This window comes from Trachypithecus francoisi, unplaced genomic scaffold (genome assembly GCF_009764315.1).
Source record: "Trachypithecus francoisi isolate TF-2019V2 unplaced genomic scaffold, Tfra_2.0 Lachesis_group16, whole genome shotgun sequence".
Taxonomy (NCBI): domain Eukaryota; kingdom Metazoa; phylum Chordata; class Mammalia; order Primates; family Cercopithecidae; genus Trachypithecus; species Trachypithecus francoisi.
In genome coordinates this window covers 89,729,263-89,756,647 of record NW_022681461.1, presented here as the reverse complement: position 1 = coordinate 89,756,647, position 27,385 = coordinate 89,729,263, and the positions used below count along the sequence as shown (strand labels likewise).

General features: G+C 38.9%; 1 protein-coding gene across 3 annotated transcripts in view; it reads left to right on the top strand.

Annotated features, from left to right (window-relative positions):
* DCAF10 (DDB1 and CUL4 associated factor 10) overlaps window positions 1-27,385 on the top strand; it is a 66,845-nt gene that overhangs the window by 28,131 nt on the left and 11,329 nt on the right. For 2 of the 3 annotated variants that reach the window (XM_033238043.1, XM_033238044.1), the window contains exons 3-4: window positions 12,630-12,827; window positions 25,830-26,032. In XM_033238043.1, coding sequence (XP_033093934.1) covers window positions 12,630-12,827; window positions 25,830-26,032 — 401 coding nt within the window. The remainder of the gene's footprint in view (window positions 1-12,629; window positions 12,828-25,829; window positions 26,033-27,385) is intronic. The other variant, XM_033238045.1, reaches the window with a different exon arrangement.

Sequence of the window (27,385 nt, the reverse complement as noted above, 5' to 3'; positions counted from 1 at the left end):
ATAGTAAGAAGCAGAATATGTAATACACTATCATTATCATTTATGCAAATAAAACATACACCCAAATACCACAATACCTTTTCTTTTTGTAGATATAGGGTCTTGCTGTGTTGCCCAGGCTGGCCTGACACTGCTGACCTCAAGTGATCCTCCCACCTCAGCCTCCCTAAGTGCTGGAATTACAGGCATGAGCCACTGTGCCTGGCCCTCCTCTGAATATTTAACCACAATCCAGCACTCATGCATGTGTGGGACCCAAATTCACACTACTGTATGGTTCAAAATCTCCAGCCAACAATTTTCAATTGGATTCAGGTTGGAAGCACTGTCATGTACCTGTAAAAGCAAATGTAAGTCTGCCAGGTGCAGTAGCACACACCTGTAGTCCCAGATACTTGGGAGGCCAAGGCTCAGCCCAGGAGTTCATGGCCAGCCTGAGCAAAATAGCAAAACCCCCTCTCAGAAAAAAAGAAAAAAAAAAAAAGGAAACCAAACAAATTCAAATCTTTTCTGGATGCAAAAAGTCAGTATCATAAAGAAGTTGATTCTCCCCAAATTATTCTATAAATTCAGTGTAGTTTTAGTTAAAATACCAACAGAGTTTTTCATAAAATTTGATTTTAAAACTTACATAGAACAGCAAGAGCCAGGCATGGTGGTGCATGCCTACAGTATGTAGTCTTAAAACAGGAGTAGATTAAGTGATAGCGGAGTATCCCAGAAACAGACCTATGTATCTATAAAAATGTTGTACATGATAGCAGGGGCATTATGAATCAGTGGGGGGCGGAAATGGAAAAGAGAGGTTTGGCTATATATATGAAAAAATAGAATAAAATTAGATCTCTACTTCACACCATAAGTGAAAATAACTTCCAGTTATATTAAAGATCTAATTATAAAAGCAAACCTTTAAAGTTTTAGGAGAAAGTATAGATTATACTTGTGTTCTAAGTGTAAGAAAGGATGTTTTTTAGATACAAAAAGCATAAATCATTAAGGATTGATCAGTTCAACTGCATAAAAATTTTAAACTTCATTGTAACCAAATGCATCATAACAATGTGAGAAGATAGGCTATAATTGGTGGGAGAAGTCACTTTCAATGTACATAACCAAAAAAGTATTAGTATATAAGATAATAATATATATTATCTTTTAGCAAAAGCAGCAGAGAATCACGTAAGATAAACTACAATGAACAGGCCGGGCACGGTGGCTCACGCCTGTAATCCCAGCACTTTGGGAGGCCAAGGTGGGCGGTTCACCTGAGGTTGGGAGTTCGAGATCAGCCTGACCAACATGGAGAAACCCTGTCTCTACTAAAAATACAAAAATTAGCCAGGCATAGTGGCGCATGCCTGTAGTCCCAGCTACTCGGGAGGCTGAGGCAGGAGAATCGCTTGAACTTAGGAAGCGGAGGTTACAGTGAGCCGAGACAGTGCCATTGCACTCCACCCTGGGCAACAAGAGCAAAACTCTGTCTCAAAAAAAATAAAAAATAAAAAACTATAATGAACAATAACTACAGAAAGATGTTCAAGCTTATTTATTATGGATGTGCAAATAAAAATAACAATAAATACCAAGAATTGGCAGAAAAATACTTGGTATTTCTCTTGGCAGCAAAATGTTGAGAAATAGGCATTCTTAGATATTACTGATGAAGTATAAATTTGTAACATTATTTTGAAGGGCAGTTAAGCCATATATGGTAAAGTTGAAGATTAATGTTTTTTTAAATAATTAATGCAGGCTGGGCATGGTGGCTCATACCTGTAATCCAAGCATTTTGGGAGGCTGAGGTGGGAGAATCACTGGAGGGCAGGAGTTCAAGACCAGCCTGGGCAACATAGTGAGACTCCGTCTCTACAAAAAATTTAAAAATTAGCCAGGTGTGGTTGCATGTGCCTATAGTCCCAACTACTTGGAAAGCTTAGGAGGATTGCTTGAGCCCAGGAGTTTGAGGCTTTAGGGAGCCATGATTGCACCACTGCATTCCAGTCTGGGTGACAGAGCAAGACCCTGTCTCTTAAAAAAAGAATAAAGAAGAAGAAGAAAGAAATTAATGCAAATGTGGACATGGAGGTGTATAAAGAAGATTCATTATAGCATTGTTTGTAATAGAGAGAAGTTGGAAACAACTTGAATGTCTATCAAGAGGAAATTAATAGATAAATTCTGGTGTATTTATACAATGAAATACTATACATCAGTTAAGATAAATGAACTAAAAGCATCAGCATCTGCTACACATCTCAGAAATTTAAAGTTGAAGTAGAAAAGAAAAATGTAGAATGAGCTTTATAGTGTGATACCATTTACATAAAATTTGAAAACATTACAAACATAAGCTTGGTGAGGGCATGTATTTGTTCTGTGCTCTATTCCAGCATCTAGAATTGTGCCTAGCATATGGTGGGTGCTTATTCAACATTTACAGAGAAAAAACTGAATGCAAAACAATACTATAAAGTGTTTATGGTTATATACATATGAATTCATGGTATTAAAAATTTATATCAGAATAACAACAAATTTTGGATAGTGGTTCCCCCTGGGGAGGAAGAGAAGGGAAGGGATTGGGGAGGGATATACAAGGCACTTCAACTGTGTTTGTAATGTTCAAAAATATGTGAAAGATAAAATGTTAAAGTTGATAAAGCTGAGTGGTATCCCAGATGTTTGTTACATTTTTCATAGTTTTCTCTATGTTGCTAATATTTTATAATTTAAAAATTTCTTATCTCAGAAAGATAAGACTTGTGCAAAGTTGTTTGCCTTTACTCAAAACGACCTTTGACTAATCTGCTATTAGAATGTATTCTTTATCAATGTTAGCCTTCATTTGCTGCTGCTAGTGTGCCTGCCATAGCAACTCATACCTACAAATTTGAATCTGCTTCTTCTGATCTGTTGATTAGAGAAATCGATTTTGAAGCTCGTTTACAAGTATACATAACTTAAGAGTTTTGGCTGGGTGCAGTGGCTCACGCCTGTAATCCCAGCATTTTGGGAGGCCAAGGTGGGCAGATTGCCTGAGGTCAGGAGTTCCAGACCAGCCTGGCTAACATAGTGAAACCCAGTCTCTACTAAAAATACAAAAATTAGCTGGGCGTGGTGGCACATGCCTGTAGTCCCAGCTACTCGGGAGGCAGGAGACTCGCTTGAACCCAGGAGGCAGAGGTTGCAGTGAACCGAGATCGCGACACTGCACTCCAGCCTGGGCAATAGAGCAAGACTCTGTCTCAGGAAAAAAAAAAAAAAGAGTTTTGAGTGAGAATCTGAAGAGTCTTCGGTGCATGAGCTTAAATGTGCATTATTTATTAATAATACTACCTTCCATTGTTTGAATGCTTTCTATGTGTCAAACCTTCTGTGAAGCACTTTTTATACATTACTTAATCCTTACAGTATCCCTCTATGAGACAGATATTGTAGCTATTTAAGGAATAAAGAAACTATAACTCAAATAAAGAGATTTGCCCAAGTTCTTAGATATAGTAAGTGGTAGAGCTGGAATTCATACTCAGTTCCATTAGATCACCTCACTGTATTGTTCAGAGATACGGGCATGCATTTTCTGGTTTGGTTCTAGATAGTCATTTTGTACATACTTGGTAATATCTTCTAGTTCATTTCTTAGTTTTGTAGTTTGCTTATTATCTTGTAAAATAAAAAAATAAAAACATTGATAGTTATGGAGAATATTTTCTGTTCATATTTTGGGAAAGTAGTGGGAAAAGTCTATAATTTAAATACTTAAACCATTATACAGGCTTACTTCTCATTCCTGAGGGATCTGTATATGGATTCAGAGCTCATTTAATAATCATTAGCCGGGTCTGGTGGCGGGCACCTGTACTCCCAGCTACTCGGGAGGCTGAGGCAGATAATTGCTTGAACCCGGGAGGCGGAGGTTGCAGTGACCCAAGATCATGCCACTACACTCCAGCCTGGGTGACAGAGCGAGACTCCATCTCAAACAAAAAAAAAAGATATAGGTCCCCCCAATTATGAAGTTGCAGGGAGAAGCCCTGAGGTCATCATAAGAATATTTATTTAGTGATATTACATTTAAAAAATTAGTACCCATTTAGCCGGGCATGGTGGCGGGCACCTGTAATCCCAGCTACTCAGGAGGCTGAGGCAGGAGAATCGCTTGAACCCGGGAGGTGGAGGCTGCAGTGAGCCACGATCGCGCCATTGCACTCCAGCCTGGGCAACAAGAGCAAAACTCCATCTGAAAAAAAAAAAAATTAATTAGTACCCATTTAGGTAGCTCACGTCTGTAATCCCAGCACTTTGAGGCCAAGGTGGGCAGATCACCTGAAGTCAGGAGTTCGAGACCATGCTGGCCAACATGTTGAAAGCCCATCTCTACTAAAAATACAAAACTTAGCAGGGCATGGTGGTGGATGCCTGTAATCCCAGCTACTCGGGAGGCTGAGGCAGGAGAATCGCTTGAACCCAGGAGATGGAGGCTGCAGTGAGCCGAGATCATGCCATTGCATGCCAGCCTGGGCAACAAGAGCGAGACTTCGTCTCAAAAAAAAAAATTAATACCCATTTAAATATATCCCAGGATCTATTTCTCCCTCCCACTGTCTTTGTTGGTTTGCTGCTTATTGTTAAATGTCAAACTATATAATGCAAATGTAGGGCTGCGTCAGTGGGAACATGAAATTTCTTATCTTACAAAGGATGTAGAATTTTGCAAAACCCTGAAAATTATGTTAGAGAACTGGTCAAGTAATATAAAATCACTGGCAGATAATGATATCATAGAGTTAGAGTAGTGATCAATTTGATAAAAGAAAATGACATCAATTATGACACGATAGAGACCTTAAAGCATTATGTGAATATCTCACAGGACTAAGGAAAAAGGCTCTTGGGAAAATTGATGAGGCCCTTGAATGTTTATATAGAAATGACTCTCTGTTTTGGGTTTTGTTTTGTTTTGTTTTGAGACAGGGTCTTGCTCTGTTACCCAGGCTAGGCTGGTGTGCAGTGGCACGATCATGGCTCAGTGCAACTTCCGCCTCCTGGGCTCAAGCAGTTCTCCTGCCTCAGCCTCTCCATAGCTGGGACTACAGGCTTGGCTAATCTTTTGTAGAGACAGGGTTTCTCTATGCTGCCGGGGCTGGTCTTGAACTCCTGACCTCAAGCAATCCACCTCGCTCAGCCTCCCAAAGTGTTGGGACTACAGGCGTGAGCTGCAATGACCCTCTTTTTGATTATACTACAAATTCAAATATGAAGTAAGGATGTCATATTCTGCTATCATAATTTCATTGGGAAGATTATGTAAAAAATGCCAAACATTTAATTTATTCTTGTTCTGAGAATTTGCATATGCAGATGCTCTTCAACTTCTGATGGGATTATCTCCCAACTGGAAGTCAAAATGCATTTAATACCCGGATAAACATCATAAAGTCAAAAAATTGTTAGTTGAACAATTATAAGTTGGGGATCATCTGTAGTTAAACAGGAAAATGTTTATTTTCATGAGTTTTTGTTTAATTTTTTTTTTTTTTTTTTTTTGAGACGGAGTCTCGCAGTCGCCCAGGCTGGAGTGCAGTGGCCGGATCTCAGCTCACTGCAAGCTCCGCCTCCCGGGTTTACGCCATTCTCCTGCCTCAGCCTCCCGAGTAGCTGGGACTACAGGCGCCCGCCAACTCGCCCGGCTAGTTTTTTCTATTTTTTAGTAGAGACGGGGTTTCGCCGTGTTAGCCAGGATGGTCTCGATCTCCTGACCTCGCGATCCACCCGTCTCGGCCTCCCAAAGTGCTGGGATTACAGGCTTGAGCCACCGCGCCCGGCCTGTTTAATATTTTTTTAAGATAATAGACTCAACAACACTTTCATTTATACAATGAAATGTTGGTACCTGTTTTAATAGAATTCACTTTCAGTTTCTTTTATCCTTTACCATATCCTCTGACAATGAAGACCTTGAATTTGTCCAGATATCATCTTACCCATAGCTGTTACAGTCATGTATGTTGGGGTTTGATGGAGACATTTGGAGTTCTGTGATTCAGAGACATAGATTTCAGTGTGTTTGAAGGGTTGTCTCCTATTTATTGGGGTCTGTGGAGTTAAAATATTTTACAATTATTAACTTATTAAGCTAGACTAAGTTTTATTTTGAGAGCACGAGGCCCACATATCCAAGGATTTGTCTAATGCTACATTCTTTGCATCTGTTGATTTTGGGATAAAAATTGTTCTGGATGCTTTAATTTATCTCCTAGTGTACATTCTTAATATTCTACATTTTTTTTTTCTCTTTGTCAGTGATTTTCCAATACCAAAGTTTTTTTTGTTTGCTTTGCTGCCCAGGCTGGAGTGCAGTGGCACGATCTCGGCTCACTGCAGTCTCCGCCCTGTCAGCTCAAGCAATTCTCCTGCGTCAGCCTCCCAAGTAGCTGATATTACAGGCATGCATCATCACACCTGGCTAGTTTTTGTATTTTTAGTAGAGATGGGTTACATCATGTTGCCCAGTCTAGTCTCAAACTCGAGCTCAGGAGATCCACTCTTGTTGGCCTCCCAAAGTGCTGGAATTACAGGCGTGAGCCACTGTGCCCAGCCATCGTTTTTTAAATTTATATTTTACTAAACAGCAACTTCCAATATCAAAGTTTTTAACAAGTAATATTTTGAGGTGAAAATGAGCCAATTAAAGTCAAAGTATTAAATTTCTCATTAAACTTATTCATTTCAAAATTATTCGCTTTTATTCTAACTTTGTATTTTTCTATACTTTTGGTATTAAAATATCCTTTCATGCAACAATTATCGTTTTTTAAATGACCTTATTAACAAAAATTAAAAAGCTAGTCCCCCTTTTTATTTTTTATGAAAGTCCAACAGTCTGGAAATCTAGCCAGTTCAGAGACCTTTCTGAAACTCTCATTCTAATAATCTCTCTTCCTTAAGACTCTCAGACCACTGTGGCCTGCAGCAATATAACCTCATTGGGGTTTTAAATCCATCCATGCATTAAGTATTTTCTGTAGACTGAATAAAATATCTTTGTTATTTTTTAAAAACTTTTCAAAAGTATGAGTATGCTCAATTTATTTTAAAACTTTAACTTTCCAGTAGTCTTTTAGAAAATATTTTTTGCATGTATTTTTCTCAATCATGTAATTTTTTTTTTTTTTTTTTTTTGAGACAGCGTTTCACTCATGTCGCCCAGGATGGAGTGCAGTGGTGCTATCTCGACTCACTGCAACCTCTGCCTCCCTAGCTCAAGCGATTCTCTTGCCTCAGCCTCCTGAGCAGATGGGACTACAGGTGCGTGCCACCACACCTGGCTAATTTTTGTATTTTTCGTAGAGATGAGTTCTCACCATGTTGCCCAGGCTCGTCTCAAAACTCTTGAATTCAAGTGATCAGCTGGCCTCGGCCTCCCAAAGTGCTGGGATTATGGGTGTGAGCCACTGTGCCCAGTCTCAGTCACCTAATTTCTGTCAAGTATGGAAGTCATTTAACTAGTTTTACTTTAGAAAGCATCATCAGGGCTGGGCGCAGTGGTTCACACCTGTAATCCTAGCACTTTGGGAGGTTGAAGGGGCAGATCAGTTGAGGTCAGGAGTTCAAAACCAGCTTGGCCAACATGTTGAAACCCTGTCTCTACTAAAAATGTAAAGAAAATTAGCAGGAACCGGGCGTGGTGGCTCATTCCTGTAATCCCAGCACTTTGGGAGGCTGAGGCAGGGAGATAGATCATTTGATGCCCAAAGTTTGAGACCAGCCTGGCCAAAATGGTGAAACCCCGTCTCTACTGAAAATACAAAAATTAGCCGGGCGTGATGGCGGGCGCCTGTAATCTCAGCTACTTGGGAGGCTGAAGCAGGAGAATGGCATGAACCCGGAAGGTGGAGGTTGCAGTGAGCCGAGATCGCGCCACTGCACTCCAGCCTGGGAGACAAGAGTGAGACTCCGCCCCCCCAAGAAAAAGATTACCTGGGCGTGGTGGCGGGCGCCTGTAATCTCTGCTACTCGGGAGGCTCAAGCAGGAGAATCGCTTGAACCCGGGAGGCGGAGATTGCAGTGAGCTGAGATCACGCCATTGCACTCCAGCCTGGGCAACAGCAGCTAAACTCAGTCTCAAAACAACAACAACAACAACACATTATCAGTAAAGGTAAACCTATAAGGGAAAAATGGACTTGACAATATACGAATTAAAATTTTGATTAGCTGGGCATGGTGGCGTGTGCCCATAGTCCCAGCTACTCAGGAGACTGAGACAAGGAGGGTTGCTTGAGTCTGGGAGGTCAAGGCTGTGGTGAGCCATAATCATCACTGCACTCCAGCCTGGGCAACAGAGCAAGACCTTGTCTCAAGAAAAAAAAAAAATTAAAATTTTGATATGGTGAGAAAACGTAAACCATATAAAAGAAATATGTGGAAAATATATACAATGCACAGTATTTGAAAAACTGATATATTATCTTTAAAGATTTTTTTTACAACACAGTAATTAAAATAATATTGCAGTTGTAAAATCAGCAAGGAACATGAACAGCAAAGAAATATATCTTTCTAATAAATGTGAAAAAGTTTCAACTTTACTAAAAATAAAAGTTTCAACTTAAAACAAGATGATATTTTTTCCTAGCACTTAGGAGAAGGTTTTTTTAAAGACCTATGTGGCAAGGATTTGGGAAAGTGGACACTCTCCTAACTGCTGATGGAACTCATATTGGTATGTTTTTCTGGAGGACAATTTGGCTATATTTAAAAAAACTTACATTACAAACAAATCCCATTTTACTTAGCAATATGTTTTTCTGAGAATATACTTAGAGACATAAATAGGGATGTGATTAATATTTGGCTGTAAGTATGCTCATCTTAGTGTTTTTTAGTAGTAAAAAATTGTAAGCAATCCAAACACCCAAAAATTGCATATTCATTTTAAAAAGAAGCCGGGCACGGTAGCTCACGCCTGTAATCCCAGCACTTTGGGAGGCTGAGGCAGATGGATCACCTGAGGTCAGGAATTCGTGACCAGCCTGGCCAACCTGACGAAACCCGTCTCTACTAAAAATACAAAAATTAGCCGGGCGTCGTGGTGGGTGCCTGTAATCCCAGCTACTCTGGAAGCTGAGGCATGAGAATCACTTGAATCCAGGAGGTAGAGGTTGCAGTGCGCACCTGGGGGATAGAGCGTGACTCTGTCTCCAAAAAAAAAAAATTTTAAAGAAAAAAGATTTCAGTTTCTTCATACAGTGAACACTATTCAGCCATTAAAAATGATTTTGTCAATAAATCCTTAATAACATGGCAATATGTTTTTGAGATAATATTAGGTTTAAAACATAGAAATTAAGCTAAACATCAATAAACTGGTTATTTTTGGTGATGGATTTTTTTTCATTAAAAATATTTTCAATAGAAATGTTTTTTGTTGGCCGGGCGCGGTGGCTCAAGCCTGTAATCCCAGCACTTTGGGAGGCCGAGACGGGCAGATCACGAGGTCAGGAGATCGAGACCATCCTGGCTAACATGGTGAAACCCCGTCTCTACTAAAAAATACAAAAACACTAGCCGGGCGAGGTGGCGGGCGCCTGTAGTCCCAGCTACTCGGGAGGGTGAGGCAGGAGAATGGCATAAACCCAGGAGGCGAAGCTTGCAGTGAGCTGAGATCCGGCCACTGCACTCCAGCCTGGGCCACAGAGCGCCGGACTCTGTCTCAAAAAAAAAAAAAAAAAAAAAAGAAAGAAATGTTTTTTGTTATTGTTATTTTTAAAATAAGAGATGGGGTTTCGTCATGTTGCCCAGGCTGGTCTCAAACTCCTGAGCTCAAGCGATCCATCCATCTTGGCCTTCCGAAGTGTTGGGATTATAGGCATGAGCAATCACGCCTGGCCAAGAAATGTATTTTTATAATTAAAAAATAGTTACTGGGAATCACCATAGAATAAATCCATAATGTACTCCCTAGTCACCTCTACTTTCCCATACACAGCATTCCTAACACTGCTTCTCAGAGGGCACCATCCGCTTACATGCCTGTGTACCTTTGCTTACCCCCGGCCACTTAGGGAGTTCCTGCTCATCTTTTATTAAGTTCAAATGATAACATCATGAAATCCCAACCACCCTCTTTGCTTATTCCACACAATTATTTTGTGTAATTATGTAGTTACATTGTCTTTTCTGCTAGGCAGTGAACTCCTCTTTCGTTTATTTCATAAGTATTTGTTAAGTGCGTATGTGTCTGGCACCATGTGTATTGTATACTGCAGATCTAACCATGACCCGAGGCAGACAGGTTCCTTCTGCCTTCAAGGAGTTTATAGTAAAGTTGTTCCTTATAATATAATTTTTTTTTTTTTTTGAGATGGAGTCTCACCCTGTTGCCCAGGCAGGAGTGCAGTGGTGCCATCTGGGCTCACTGCAAGCTCTGCTTCCTGGGTTCACGCCATTCTCCTGCCTCAGCCTCCCAGTGGCTGGGATTACAGGCGCTCACCACCACGCCTGGCTAATTTTTTGTATTTTTAGTAGAGACGGGGTTTCACCAACAGTATAATATTAAGTATTATGATAGAAGCTCCCAGAATGCTTTGGGAGCTCAGATAATTGGTAGTTCTACCAGACTGGTTAAACAGGAAAGGCTTCCTGGAGGGGATAACAGCTGAATATAGTTATATGCCACATAACAACATTTCAGTGAGTGACATCATATACAACAGTGGTTCCAGAAGATTATAATGGAGCTGAAAAATTCCTATTGCCTAATACCTACTGTGTTATACTTTTTATTGTTATTTTAGAATGTACTCCTACTTAAAAAAAAAAAAAGTAAACTGTAAAACAGCCTTAGGGAGGTTCTTCAGGAGGTATTCCAGAAGAAGCCATTGTTATCAGGAGATGACAGCTCTGTTCCTGTTATTGCCCAGTGGGGCAAGATGTGGAGGTGAAAGACAGTGATACTGATGATTTTTACCCTGTGTAGGGCTAGGCTAATGTGTGTCTTTGTTTTTAACAAAAAAGTTTAAAAAGTAAACATTTTAATAGAAAAAAGTTTATAAAATAAGGATATAAAGAAAGAACATAGTTTTGTACAGTTGTACAATGTGTTTGTGTTTAAGCTGTTATTACAAAAGAGTCAAAAGTTTAAAAAATTAAAAATTCATTAAGTAAAAAAAGTTATAGTAATTTAAGGTTAATTTATTACTGAAGAAAAACTTTTAAATAAATTTAGTGTAGCCTAAGTGTACAGTGTTTATAATGTCTACAGTAATGGACAGTAATTCCCTAGGCCTTCACACTGACTCACCCCTCACTCACTGACCCACCCAGAGCAACTCCCACTCCTGCAAGCTCCATTCATGGTAAGTGCCCTATACAGGTGTAACATTTTAAATCTTTTATACAGTACTTTCACTGTATTTTTTTCTATCTTTCAATATACAAATACTTACAATTGTGTTACAGTTGCCTACAGTATTTAGTACGGTAACATGCTGTGCACATTTGTAGCCTATGAGTGATAGGCTACATACCATATATACCATATAACCTCAGTGTGTTCCATCTAGGTTTGTGTAAGTTCATTCTATGATGTTCACACAACAACAAAATCACCTAAGGACACATTTCTCAGAATGTATTCCATCATTAAGCGACACATGATGGTATTAAAAAGAAAGCAAGAATTAGCCAGATCCAGGGGCAGGAGGAAGGTTGTTTCAGGTGGCAGAAACAACCTGTGTAAACGCCTGGTATTTGAAAACCATGATCAATTTTAGGAGAGTCGTTATGGTATTTGTGGATATTGAGGTTGAGTTCTGACAATTATATGTAAATTTATCTTGGAAGAAGCACCAGAATTCATTTCTTCGGTAAGAGATTAGGATAACAGCATGTATTACAGAAAGCATCCTAATGTTAAACAAAAATTCAAGTGTGAATAGTAGTTTATTTTTTAAGCATTTGTATTAAATATATTCTCAGTAAGGATTGAGAAGTTAGTGTAAAATAATAAAAAGTGTGAATTATATAGTATTTTAAGTCTTATTTTGTAATCTTGACTGGTCCTAATAAAATGTTGCTAAAAGATTATTTGGGAAATACCTTTGAGTTAAAAGATTTTTAAAAATGGCAATTTTTACATCAATTTTTGTGCGTAAATGTGTTCTAAATAGAAAAAGATGTTCAAGGCAAAGCAAATATTTCTCATGATTTTGATTACGTGTAATGTGTCCCTCTCGGCAATCAAGTCTTCAAAACTTCCTCTATCTCCTATTAAATTCTCTCTCATCGTTTTTGTTTCCTATAGAGATTCTGAAGTTCTTTTTTTCCCTTCTGTCACTGTTTTCCAAACACTTACCCCTATTTCCAATTTCAAATAAAAATCAGTAATTTAAAGCAAATGGATCCAATTGCAATGTGACTGTCATTAAATCATAGTATCCTGGCTCTGTAATTATGCAAAGTATACTTTTTATAGTATATCAGAGTCATTGGGTTTATATAGTGAGTGTGTAGTCCTTTTTTTCTTTCTTTCTTGACTAGGTAATATAGTGACTGTTTCTCAAATCAATTTTCCTTTAAAAAGAGATTAAATGAACCAGGGTTTTGTTTTTCTGCTTTTATAGATTTCTTGATAACCGGCTGTTTGCTACCTGCTCTGATGACACTACAATAGCACTATGGGATCTGAGAAAATTGAACACCAAAGTATGCACTTTACATGGTCACACTAGCTGGGTGAAGAACATCGAATATGATACTAATACAAGACTCTTAGTAACATCAGGATTTGATGGAAATGTCATTATTTGGGACACTAACAGGTTTGTGAATAGGAGACCATGTTAGGATTATGAACAAAAACATTTTTTTAAAGATGGTGAACAAATTCAGTGTTCTGTCCTAGCCTCAAGAAAGAAACTGGCTTTAGGAAAAACAACCAAAAAGTGATGATATCGTTAATTGTACTTACTCATATACTGCAACTGAAAATTTTAGGAGAAAATGATACAGGAAGGAGACCAAGTAGTATAGTTAATGATGAAAACTGGCTTATAAAAAGAGTTTCCTGAATTTAAGGAAAGATATTTTTGTTATTTCTCCTGCGAAACTAAACTGTTTCTCACTTTTTCTTCCTTCAATTCTACATATATTTATTTTGTAATTTTTGTTCTTTGTTTTCATGCATTAAAAGAGTAGTTCTCATTTGGAGTGGTACTGATCTCAAAGGGAATGTTTAGAAATGAAGCATGGGGCAGTTTTGGTTGTCACTATGGGGGAAGAGAGCTATCTACTAGCATTTAGTCAGCAAGGACCAGAGTTTCTAAACATCCTGCAGTACACAGGTCAGTGTGCAGAGTGGACTAGTTGTCCCACCTAAAATGCCAGTTATACCTCTGTTGTGAAACATTCCAACAAAATGTCTCCTTTTAAAGAAATTGATACTTAAAGAGTTGAAGTTTGAAAAATAATTGAAACATGCCTGCTTTGCTAGCCATGGTGAAATGATAATACAGTAAACACACCATGATCATTTCTGTATGTATTTGTTTTTGTTGTTGTTTTGAGACAGGGTCTCACATTGTCACCCAGGCTGTAGTGCAGTGGTGCAGTCACAGCTCACTGCAGCCTGGATCTCCTAGGCTTAAGTGATCCTCCTGCCTCAGACTCCTGAGTAGCTAGGACTATAGGCATGTGCCACCATGCCCACCGAATTTTTTAATTTTTGTAGAGACAGGGTCTCCCTATGCTGCCCAGGCTGGTCTTGAACTTCTGGGCTCAAGTGATCCTCCTGCCTCAGCTCCCAAAGTACAAGGATTACAGGCATGAGCCACTGTGTGTGGCCATCATTTTTGGAATATTCTTTTTAGAGGTCATATGTAAAAAGAGAGGGGCTATTCTTAGAGATTTGTAGCTACCCATACTCTTTTGAGTGGAAGACAAAACTATTGGTTATCTTTAGACAAAGACAAGCATACCTACTAAATGAATTTGTTTACTAAAATTTAGAAATAAAATTTGAATAGAAACATAAATGATAACTTCCAAATTAGTAGAGGGTAAAAAACTAATAAAACATGATGAATCCCATAGAAGCAGAGAAGGGAAGGAAAAAAGAGAATTATTTAAAAGAAAAGATAAGAAGCACAAAACTAGTCATATACTGCAACTAAAAATGTTGGAGAAAATTATACAGGAAGGAGACCAAGTTGTATAGTTCATGATGAAAACTGGCTTATAAAATAAATTTCCTTAATTTCAAAAAAAATATTTTTTATTATTTCACAAAGCATAAAACTGGTAGGCAGATAACCTAAGCTTCAATCCAAATATTAATTATTGTGATAAACATATATGGACTAAACTGTCCAGTTAAAAATAGACAGTGTTAGATTAGATTAAAAATAAAACAGAGCTGTATTTTCTTTGTAAGGGACACAGTTAAAACATACCCAGAAAAGTTGAAAGTAAAAGGATGAGAAAAAACAAACAGAATTATACATCAAAGACAAAACAGTTGTAGCTACATTAATAGCAGACAAAATAAAGTTTAAGGCAAAAAGCATTATTGATAAAAAGGTACTATAACAAAAGATTAATTTCACTAAAATATAAAAGCTTGTATGCACCTAAAAACATAGCATAAAAATATAAAAAGCAAAAGTGGAGAGAATTACAAGAAGTGAGAAATCTCCATCTCAGTGGAAAAAATTAACAGCATTCTCTCATTTACTAATAGATTAGACAAAAATGGGCCGGGCGTGGTGGCTCACGCCTGTAATCCCAGCACTTTGGGAGGCTGAGGTGGGTGGATGACTTGAAGTCAGGAAACCAGCCTGGCCAACATGGTGAAACTCTGTCTCTACTAAGAATACAAAAATTAGGCCAGGTGTGGTGGCTCACACCTGTAATCCCAGCACTTTGGAAGGCCAAGGTGGGTGGATCACCTGAGGTCAGGTGTTCAAGACCAGCCTGGCCAGCATGGCAAAACTCCATCTCTACTACAAATACAAAAATTAGCCAGGCGTGGTGGCTGGCGCCTGTAATCCCAGCTACTTGGGAGGCTGAGGCAGGAGAATCACTCGAACCCAAGAGGTGGAGGTTGCAGTGAGCCGAGATTGTGCCACTGTACTCCAGCCTGGGCCACAGAGTGAGACTCCATCTCAAAACAATAACAACAACAACAACTAAAACACAAAAATTAGCAGGGCCTAGTGGCACACACCTGTAATCCCAGCTACTTGGGAGACTGAGGCAGGAGAATCGCTTGAACCTGGGAGGCGGAGGTTGCAGTGAGCCAGCCTGGGTGACAGAGTGAGATTCTGTCTAAACAACAACAACAACAAACAAAGAAAAATGGATAAGGCTGTGGAAGATTTAAATATTATTAATAAGCTTGATGTATTACACATATTTAGGATTCCGCTCCCAACAACTAGTAAAAATATCCTCTGAAGCAAACTTAGAACAGGTACAAAAATTGAGCATGTACTGAACTACAAAGTAGGTTTCAGCTGGTACCAAAGAACTATTATCACACAAACCATTTTCCCTGTTCTTAGTATCATTTAGTTATTAATTAAAAATTCTCATGTTTAGAGACTTATAAACTTGCTTTTAAATAATTTATGAATCAAAGAAGAGATCATACTGAAGATAGGTTGAAAACTAATGAACTAAGCATCTTACCTAAAAAACTGGAAAAAAGTAAAAGGATAAATCCAATGAAAGTAGATGTATGGAAATGATAAGTGTAAAAGCACAAAACTGATGATGTTAAAAATGAAAATATAATAGAGGATTTTTTAAAGCCTGCTATTTTAAAAAAGCTAATTGAATAGGCAATTCTCTGGCAAGATTCATCAAGAGAAAAAAGACAAAAATAACTAATATCAGCAACAAAAAAGGAGACAACAATATAGAATAAGATGATAGATGAGCTTTATTCCCTATATACTTGAAAACTTTGATAAAATAGGCAGTTTACTAAAAAATACACCTTAGCAAAACTGGCAAAGGAAGAAATAGAAAACCTGAAATACAACTATTACTAGGACTAATATTTAGCCAATATGTACTGGTTCAGCTGAAGCATTGTTAAAAGATTGAACTTCTTCCATACTAATTTGTAAATAGGCAGTGCCCTGAGGTACCCTCTGACACCCTCTGACTACCCAGGCCCCTCTTCTAGAGATACCTCCTTCAAAACCTTCCCATGATTCAGTAGCAAAAGCCCCCGTTATACAATATGGCGATTCCAGGACCCTGTTCCAGCACAGCCATCTGCGTCTATTCTGACTGGCAAGTGTTCGTGCAGTGCTTGTTATTTAAATATTCTGAATATCACCTCTGCCACAGCCATTAAAGAAAGAGAAAAAATGAATTAAAACCTACCTACAGTACTAATAAAAGAGCAGTTCTGTCCGTTTTACAGGTGACTTCTACCAAATACTGCAAATAAGAGAACATTCTAATTTTATTAAACTGATCAGATTACTGAAAAAGGGAATTCTTACATCATGTATAAAACTAGTATGACCCTTTGGGAGGCCGAGGTGGGCGGATCACAAGGTCAGGAGATCGAGACCATCCTGGCTAACACGGTGAAACCCCGTTTCTACTAAAAAATACAAAAAACTAGCCGGGCGAGGTGGCGGGTACCTGTAGTCCCAGCTACTCGGGAGGCTGAGGCAGGAGAATGGCGTGAACCCGGGAGGCGGAGCTTGCAGTGAGCTGAGATCTGGCCAGTGCACTCCAGCTTGGGTGACAGAGTGAGACTCCGTCTCAAAAAAAAAAAAAAAAAAAAAAAAAAACTAGTATGACCATGATACTTAAACTTAACAAAGATAATATTTAAAAAAAGAAAGGCAAATCTGTAATATGAATATAAATACAAATATTCTAAATGCAAGGAAATTGAACCCTACATTATAGTAAATATCATGACCAAGTTGGGCTTACTCAAGGAATGAAAAGATGGTTTATCAATAGAAATTGTATTAATATAATTATCCCCATTAACAGATAAAATGGGTAAATTTGTATGATTGTTTCAAATGAGGAATAAGATTCAACATTCAGTCATAATTAAAAACAAAAGAGAGGAGACATCATAACCAACCTTACAGAAATTAAAAGGATTAATAAGGAGTACTATGAGCAACTTTATAGCAACAAATTAGGCAACATAGATGAACAGGTAGACACCTAGGGAGTCACAAATTACTGAAACTGACAAGATAAATAGAAAATCTATAGACTCATAGACCTACAGCAAGTAAATAAATCCAATTGGTAAATTTTTTTTATTTTTTTAAGATGGAGTCATTGCAACCTCTGCTTCCCGGGTTCAAGTGACCCTCCTGCCTCAGCCTCCTAAGTAGCTGGGATTACAGGCGTCTGCCACCACCCCAGCTAACTTTTGTATTTTTAGTAGAGACAGGGTTTCACCATGTTGGTCAGGCTGATCTCAAACTCCTGATCTCAGTGATCTGCCCGCCTTGGCCTCCCAAAGTGCTGAGACTACAGGTGTGAGCCACTGTGACTGGCCTGAATTGGTAATTTAAAAATAATCCCACAGTGAAAAACCCAGAATCAAATGGCTTCACTGATTAATTCTACCAAATATTTACATAGTAAATAATAACAATCCTTCACAAACTCTTCCAGAATATAGAGGAGACAGGATACTTTCCAACTCATTCTTTGAATCTAGTATTATCCTGATACTAAAACCAGACAGACACCATAGGAATAGAAACTACAGGGCTGGGTGTGGTGGCTCATGCTTGTAATCCTAGCATTTTGAGAGGCCAAGGCAGGCTGATCACTTGAGGTCAGGAGTTCAAGACCAGCCTGGCCAACATGGTGAAACCCCATCTCTACTAAAAATACAAAAATTAGCTGGGTGTGCTGGTGCATGCCTGTAATCCCAGCTACTCAGGAAGCTGAGGCAGGAGAATCCCATGAACCCAAAAGGTGGAAGTTGCAGTGAGCCAAGATCACACCATTGCACTCAAGCCTGGGGGACAAGAGCGAAACTCCGTCTCAAAAAAAAAAAAAAAGAGAATAGAAGCCACAAATATTCCTTAAAAAAAAAACTGATGGAAAAATTCTCAATAAAATATTAGCAAATCTAACAATATATATAAACATTTTTATGTCATCACCAAGTGGAATTTATCCCAGGAATACAGGGTTGGTTTAACTCCCAAAATCAGTTAATGTAATACATCATACTAATAAAGTTCAAAACCCATATGATCATCAAGACAGAAAAGCACTTGACAAAATCTCTTTGTGATAAAACTAGGCATAAGAGGGAATGTATTCAACAGCTAAGAATCTTGCTTAACATTGAAAGACTGAATGCATTCCCCCTAAGACTGGAAGCAAGGCTCTCACCACTTTTATTTGAAATTATACTGGAGGTACGACATTGCACTGAAGGTGCAATCAGGTAAAAAAAGAAAGAAGAAAAGGCATTCAGATTGAAAAGGAAGAAGTGCAGGAGGTATGTTTCTGTATATAGAAAATAGTAAGGAATCTACCAAGAAATCCACTAGACCTAATAAACAAGTTTAGTAAATTCACAAGATATACAATCAATTGTATTTCTACTTATAAGCAATGAACAATCCAAAATTGAATGAAGAAAATAATTTCATTCACAATAGCATCAGAAAGGGTAAAATACATAGGAATAAATTCAACAAAGGAGGTATGAGATTTGCACACTGAAAACTATAAAACATTGCTAAAGGGAATATAAGAAGTTGTAAATAAATGGGGAGATAGTCCATGTTCATGGATTGGAAGACTCCATATTATTAATTAATAACAAGTATTGGCAAGAATGTGGGGAAACTGGAACTCTTATTGCTGAAACCCACATTGCTGGTGGGAATGTAAAATGGAATAGCCACTTTAGAAAACAATTCGGCAGTTTCATAAAATGTTAAACATGGAGTTACCATATGATCCACCAATTCCACTCCTAGATATCTACTCAAGAGAAATGAACATATATGGCCACACAAAGACTTATACATGAATGTTTATAGTAGCACTCATAATAAGCAAAAAATGGAACCAATCCAAATATCCAGCAAGTGGTGACTAGATAAACAAAATGTGGTATATGTATGCAACAGAATACTATTTGGCAATGAAAACAAAGAATTGATACATGCTACGACATGGATGAACCTCAAAATAGTATGCTGGGTGAAAAAAGCCAATTTGCAAAAGACTACTTACTGTACGATTCTATTTATATGAAATATCCAGAATAGGTAAATCTATAGAGATAGAAAGTTGACTAATGATTGCCTGGAGCTAGAGTGGGAACAGAAAATGATTGCTAATGGGCAGGAGGAATCTCTTAAGGTGATGAAAATGTTCTGAAACTGGATTGTGTTGATGATTGCACAACTCTGTAAATTTACTAAAAAAGTACTTAATTGCGGCCTGGCGTGGTGGCTCACGCCTGTAATCCCAGCACTTTGGGAGGCCGAGGTGGGTGGATCACCTGAGGTCAAGAGTTTGAGACCAGCCTGGCCAACATGGTGAAACCCCATCTCTACTAAAAATACAAAAATTAGCAGGGCATGGTGGTGGGCGCCTGTAATCCCAGCTACTCGGGAGGCTAAGGCAGGAGAATTGCTTGAATCCGGAAGGCAGAGGTTCCAGTGAGCCACGATTGTGCCACTATACTCCAGCCTGGACAACAGAGCGAAACTCTGTCTCAAAAATAAATAAATAAATAAATAATAAAAATAAATAAATAATTACTTAATTTACACCTAAAATGAGTGAGTTTTATGGCATGTAAGTTATACCTCAATGAAACTCCTGAATCATTAATTAACTAGAGATAGAAGGAAATTTACTAAAAGTATATACTAAAAAATTACAGCACATTTTAAAATGGTGAACCTTAAGAAGTTTTCTCCGTAAAATCTGGAGGAAGAACTTGCTCACTGTTACCACTACTATTCGTCAGTGTCATGGGGTGAGTGAAGCGGGGGAGGGTACTAGTTGGTGCAATAAAAGAAGGAAGAAAACAATTATATATGGATTGGAAAGAAGAAAACAATATTATTCACAGATGATATATCAGGGGTTGGCAAACTATTTCTGTAAAGGACCAGGTAGTACATATTTTAGGCTTTGTATACTACATGGTCTCTGAGCCGTCATAGATGTACGTAAATGAATACATGTGGCTGCGTTCATAAAAACTTTCTTTATAAAACCAGGCAGTGGTCACGCACAGTGGCTCATGCCTATAATCCCATCACTTTGGGAGGCCAAGGTGGGAGGATTGCATAAGCCCAGGAGTTTGAGACCAGCCTGGGCAACATAGTGAGACCTCATCTCCAAAAAAATTTTCAAACATGGCCAGGTGCAGTGGCTCACGCCTGTAATCCCAGCACTTTGGAGGCTGAGGCAGGCGGATCACAAGGTCAGGAGTTCAAGACCAGCCTGATCAACATAGTGAAACCCCGTCTCTACTAAAAATACAAAAAAATTAGCTGGGTGTGGTGGCGGGTGCCTTTAATCCCAGCTACTCGGGAGGCTAAGGCAGAAGAATTGCTTGAACCAGAGAGGCAGAGGTTGCAGTGAGCCGAGATCGCACCACTGCATTCCAGCCTGGGCAACAGTGCAAGACTCCGTCTCAACAACAACAAAAAACTTAAAACATTAGCCAGGTGTGGCCGTGTGCACCTGTAGTCCCAGGTACTCAGGAGGGCGAGACAGGAGGACCCCGAGCCCTGGAGTTCAATGTTGCAGTGAGCCATGATCGCACCACTGCACTCTAGCCTGGGCAACAGATTGACACCCTGTCTTTAAAACATAAAATAAATAAAACCAGTAAGTGGGCCAAATTTGGCCCATAGGCCAAAGTTTTCTAATCCTTGATCTATATAGAAAATCTTAGGAATTTCTCAGATAAATTACCAGAATTAGTAAGAGTTAACAAAGGTCATTAGATATAAATTATGGAAGAGAGTAGGGAGGTTCCTCAAAAACTTAAAAATAGAACTGCCATATAAATCCAACAATCCTTCTACTAGGTATATATCCAAAGGAAATTAAATTACTGTGTCGAAAAGATATCTGCATTCCCATGTTCACTGCAGCACTATTCACGGTAGCCAAGATATGGAGTTAACCTAAACGTCCATCAGTGAACGAATGGATTTAAAATGTTGTAATATACACAACAAAATACTATTCAGCCTTTAAAAAGAAGGAAAATTTGTCATTTGCAACAACATGAATGAGCCTGGAGGACATTATATTAAGCAAAATAAGCCAGGCTCAGAAAGACAAATATCACTTACATGTAGAATCTAAAAAAGTCAAAAACTCATAGAAGCAGATAGTAGAATGGTGGTTACCAGGGACTGGGGACAGGTAGGTGGAGTACAGTGGAGGGAAATTTTGAAAATACATTTCAATTAGGAGGAGTAAGTTCAAGAGATTTACATTGTATAAAATCACGACCACTGTTAATGACAATTTACTGTTGTTATTATATATAATTGAAATTTATTAAAAGTAGATTTTAAGTGTTATCATACATGCTAAGTATGTGAGGTTCTCTCTCTCTCTATATATAAATTAGCTTGATTTGGCCATTCCACAATATATACATATTTCAAACATCATGTACACCATTAAAAAAATTTATCTTTTTAGGCCTGGCACGGTGGCTCATGCCTGTAATTCCAGCATTTTGGGAGGCCAAGGTGGGTGCATCACTTGAGGTCAGGAGTTCGAGAGCAGCCTGGCCAACATGGTGAAACCCTGTCTGTACTAAAAATACAAAGATTGGCCGGGTGTGGTGCCGCACACCTGTAATCCCAGCTACTCGGGAGGCTAAGGCAGGAGAATTGCTTGAACCTGGGAAGAGGAGGCTGCAGTGAACTGAGATTGTGCCACTGCATTCTAGCCTGGGCAACAGGCTGGAATGCAGTGGCACAATCATAGTTTACTATCACCTTGACCTCCTGGGCTCAAGCCATCCTCCTACCTCAGCCTCTCAAGTACCTGGGACCCCAGGTGTGTGATACTCTGCCTGGCTACTTTTATATTTTTTCATAGAGACAGCATCTCATTATGTTGCCCATGCTGGTCTCTTAACTCCTGGCTCAAGTGATCCTCCCACCTTGGACTCCCAAAGTGCTGGGATTACAGGCATGAGCCACTGCACCTAGCCAACAAGGAAATTTTAAAATAAAGGGCATAAACTGCCTGGGCACGGTGGCTCATGCCTGTAATACCAGCACTTTGGGAAGCCAAGGCAGGTGGATCACTTGAGGTCAGGAGTTTGAGATCAAACTGGCCAACATGGTAAAACCCCGTCTTTACTAAAAATACAAAAATTAGCTGGGTGTGGTGGCAGGTGCTTGTAATCCCAGTTACTTGGGAGGCTGAGGCGGGAGAATCACTTGAACCTGGGAGGTGGAGGTTGCAGTGAGCCAAGATCATGCCACTGCATTGGGCGACAGAGTGAGACTCTGTCTCAAAAAAAAAAAAAAAAAAAAAATATATATATATATATATATATATGAAAATAGATATTGAAAAGTTACCCAGAATATAACATATGGAAATGAAAAGACAGAAAATATAAAGGAGCAAGTTATAAGAAAAGGAGAGTCAAACATGAATGTTTCATACATATATTTGGAGCTTCAAAATAATAGAGAAAATCAGTGATAGACAATATTGGAATAATGCCTGAGAAACTTTCAGCATATATGAATAATATGAATCTTAAGACTTGGAAAGTCAAACGAATCCCAATAAAGATAAATAAAAAAAATCCAAATTTACATATACTAGTGAAATTGCAGTGTATGTAAATTTCATATGTAATTTAGACATATGCAAATATGTCTAAAGACAGAGAGAAGATTAACCAGAGGGGGGGAAAAAAGATAAATTACTCAAAGTAACAGTCAGACTAATAGCAGACCCACAGATAGTAACAATGAAAGATAGAACTCTGTGGAAAATTATCCTAAATATTCAGAAAGCAACAACGACCTAAAATTATATGCTCAGCTAAACCTTTATTCAATAAGATGAGTTGAGCTGGGCATGGTGGCTCTCAAGTGGGAGGATCACTTGAGACCAGGAGTTCAAGACTAGCCTGGGCAACATAGGAAGACACCATCTCTTCAGAAAATTTAAAAATGAGCCAGGAGTGGTGGTGCACATCTGTAGTTCCAGCTACTTGGAAGGCTGAAGTGGGAAGATCCCTTGAGCCTGGGAATTTGAGGTTATAGTGAGCTATGATTGTGCCACTGCACCCCAGCCTGGGCAACAGAGGAAGACCCAGTCTCTTAAAAAAGAGTGAAATAAAGATTTTCGGGCCAGGCGCGGTGGCTCACGCCTGTAATCCCAGCACTTTGGGAGGCCGAGGCGGGCGGATCAGGAGGTCAGGAGATCGAGACCATCCTGGCTAACACAGTGAAACCCCGTCTCTACTGAAAAAAAAATACAAAAAATTAGCCGGGCGTGGTGGCGGGCGCCTGTAGTCCCAGCTACTGGGGAGGCTGAGGCAGGAGAATGGCGTGAACCCGGGAGGCGGAGCTTGTAGTGAGCCGAGATGGCGCCACTGCACTCCAGTCTGGGCGACATAGCGAGACTCCATCTCAAAAAAAAAAAAATTTAAAAAAAAAAAAAAGATTTTCGGAACAGGCCAGGCATGGTGCTCACGCCTGTAATCCTAGCACTTTGGGAGGCCAAGGCGGTGGATCACCAGAGGTCAGTAGTTTGAGACCAGCCCGGCCAACATGGTGAAACCCTGTCTCTACTAAAAATATGAAAAATTAGCTGGATGTGGTGGCAGGTGCCTGTAATCCCAGCTACTCGGGAGATTTATATTGTACAACATGATGACCACTGTTAATGACAATTTACTGTTATTATATATAATTGAAATTTGTTAAAAGTAGATTTTAAGTGTTATCATCATAAATGCTAGGTATGTGAGGTTTTATATATATATATATATAAATATTAGCTTGATTTAGCCATTCCACAATATATACATATTTCAAACATCAGGTACACCATTAAAAAAATTTATCTTTTTTTAAAGGCTGAAGCAGGAGAATTGCTTAAACTCAGGAGGCGGAGGTCGCAGTGAGCCAAGATTGTGCCATTGCACTTCAGCCTGGGCAATAAGAGTGAAACTCTGTCTTAAAAAAAAAAAAAAAAATTCAGAACAATAAAAAATGAGAGAATTTACCTCAACAAAGTCTAACTTTAAAAAATTCTGGCCGGGCGCAGTGGTTCATGCCTGTAATCCCAGGCATGGGTGTGGTGGCACGTGCCTGTAATCCCAGCTACTAGGGAGGCTGAGGCAGGAGAACCACTTGAACCCAGGAGGCGGAGGTTGCAGTGAGCCGAGACAGTACCATTGCACTCCAGCCCGGGCAACAAGAGCAAAACTCCATCTCAAAAAAAAAAAAAAAAAAAAAAAAAATTCTGAGGAATGCACTTCAGAAAGAAAGGATCAAAAAGGAATGTTGGAGATGAAGGAAGGAATGATGAGCAAAAACATTATTAAGCATGTATACATTGACTATAAATTATATATTTTTTAACAACCGGAAGTTTTACAACTTTTTCTTCTGGTACTCATTTTCACTATATTTTCTCATAGAATTATATCCTGTTATATGCTCAGGCTGGTGTGCAGTGGTGCAGTCATAGCTCACCGCACCCTCCACATTCCAGGCTCAAACCATCTTCCCACCTCAGTCTCCAGCTAATTTTTTATTTTTTGTAGAGACAGGGTCTTGCTATGTTGCCCAGGTTGGTCTTGAACTCCTGGACTCCATCTGTCCTCCCGCCTCAGCCTCCCAAAGTGTTCGGATTACAGGCGTGAGTCACCACCCCCAGCCTACTGAGCATTCTTATCGGTATCAAAAATATGCATGTAAACTGACATTAATTTTTAAAATTGTTTTCTGTGACCACAGGGCTATTAGTGTTACATTTCTTCTGGATTTAATGATCATTACAATATTATTAGCCTACAATTGATTACAACAAACATGTATTACTTTAAATAATAATTATTAACATAAAATAAAATTTATTGGAAAAACATCTCATTTTTGAAGTTTCCATTTTTTTTTTTTTTTTTTGAATAGAGATAGCATCTATCTGTCTGTCACCCAGGCTGCAGTGCAGTGGTGTGATCATAGCTCACTGCAGCCTCAAACTCCTAGGCTCAAGTGATCCTCCCACCTCGGCCTCCTGAGTGGTTGGAACTATGAGTGCACACCACCACACTCAGCTAATTTATTTTAATTTTTTAAATTTTTGTAGAGATGGGGTCACCATCTTGCCCAGGATGGTCTTGAACTCCTAGGCTCAAGCAATCCTCCTGCCTTGGCCTCCCAAAGTGCTGGGTTATAGGCATGAGCCACCATGCCTGGCCTCAAATATTTTTTAATTGACACATTGTAACTGTACGCATTTATAGGGTACAATTTGATGTCTTGATACATATATGCTGTATAATGAGCAAATCAGTATTAGCATGCACTTATCATTCCTTTGTCATAAGGACATGTAGCTATTTTATAATATACTGTATCTTACTACTAACCATCATCACCCTACTGTGCAATATAATACCCTAGAACTTGTTCCTCCTAATTGTAACTTTGAGCCCACTGACCAAGCTCGCCTCATCCTCTCTAAATTTTATTTTGAAGGGCAAAAATATGATTATTACTGAACCGTTATATTTATGATAACTCTAGATTTTGTTGGCTTGGTTTCTCCTGTAGGTATACAGAAGATGGGTGTCCACATAAGAAATTCTTTCACACACGTTTTCTCATGCGAATGAGGTTAACACCAGATTGTTCCAAAATGTTGATTTCAACGTCCTCTGGATATCTCTTAATTTTGCATGATCTTGACTTAACTAAGTCTTTAGAAGTAGGCAGCTATCCCATTTTAAGAGCAAGAAGAACTACTTCAAGTTCAGGTAAGCTTTTCTTTTTTGGTCAAAAAGATTTTTCTCAAGAATCTCAAACATAGAGATAATATATGTTTCCTTTCCGAGAATGATAGCAGGAAAGGGGAAGACAAAATGCATTCTTTAGAAAGCTCAGTGATGGGTTTTTATCCAAGCAAGTATAATGATTTGTATGTATCCCTGACATATTCATATATACCTCTGAATCACAAATGGACTAGGAAGAATAACTGCCAACCCTAAAGTATTTTCTTTTAGCTTTATGCTAGCCACAGGATCTTTTCATCAGTAATTTTAAATCATCACTATCTCAAAAATTAGTGATGGCACAAGGTCTTAAGTCCTTCTGCAATCAAGCAGAGCTTTTATTAAGTTATGGTCAATACAGAGTTTTAGTTTTAAGTCTATCTGTGTCCTAGACTTACAGATGTCCAGACAGCTGGTGCCATCTTATCTCATTACTCTCTAAACACTCTCTTGCTAAAACTCTGTCTCTTCTCCCATTGCTGATTTTGTTAGACTTAAGTGAATTTAGGGTTCAGAAAAACTTAAGTATTGTATTTTATCAACATTATGTGATTTAAAAAAGACTATATTTCATCTGCCTTTGGGAAAGAGGTGAGTGGTTTACATTATAAACAAATTAATATAATTTACATTATAAACAAAATCCAGGGGAAAAAAGACTTAAGCATTTGGAACATAGAATGCTAATAAATTGCTATTAAAAGGCAGCTTCGAATGGTTAGGACCAGGTGCAGGGGCTCACACCTGTAATCCCATGACTTTGGGAGGCCAAGGTGGGAGGATCGCTTGAGTGCACGAGTTCAGAGTAGCCTGGGCAACATAGGGGGACCTCATCTCTACAAATAACTTAAAAATTTAGCCAGGCGCAGTGGCTCACGCTTGTAATCCTAGCACTTTGGGAGACTGAGGTGGGCGGATCGCTTGAGCCTGGGAGTTTGTGAGCAGCCTGCACAACATGGTGAAACCCTGTCTGTATGAAAAATACAAAAATTAGCCAGATATGCTAGCATGCATCTGTAGTCCCATCTACTGGGGAAGCTGGGGCAGGAGAATCACCTGAGCCTGGCAGGTTGAGGCAGCAGTGAGCCATGATTGCGCCCCACTGCACTCCAGCCTGGGCAACAGAGAGAGACCCTGTGTCCAAAAAAAAGAAAAGAAAAGAAAAAAAAGGTTGGAATCTTTCTCCATGTGCACAGGACCACTTCCGAAGATTCCTTTGGGAAAGTACAGACATCATTGTACTGCAGTGCCTGGTGTAATTGCTAAAACTAGAAATTTAAGTTTTACCAACTTACTTGCAAACAAGGGATTTCATAAATATACGAGTATAATCCT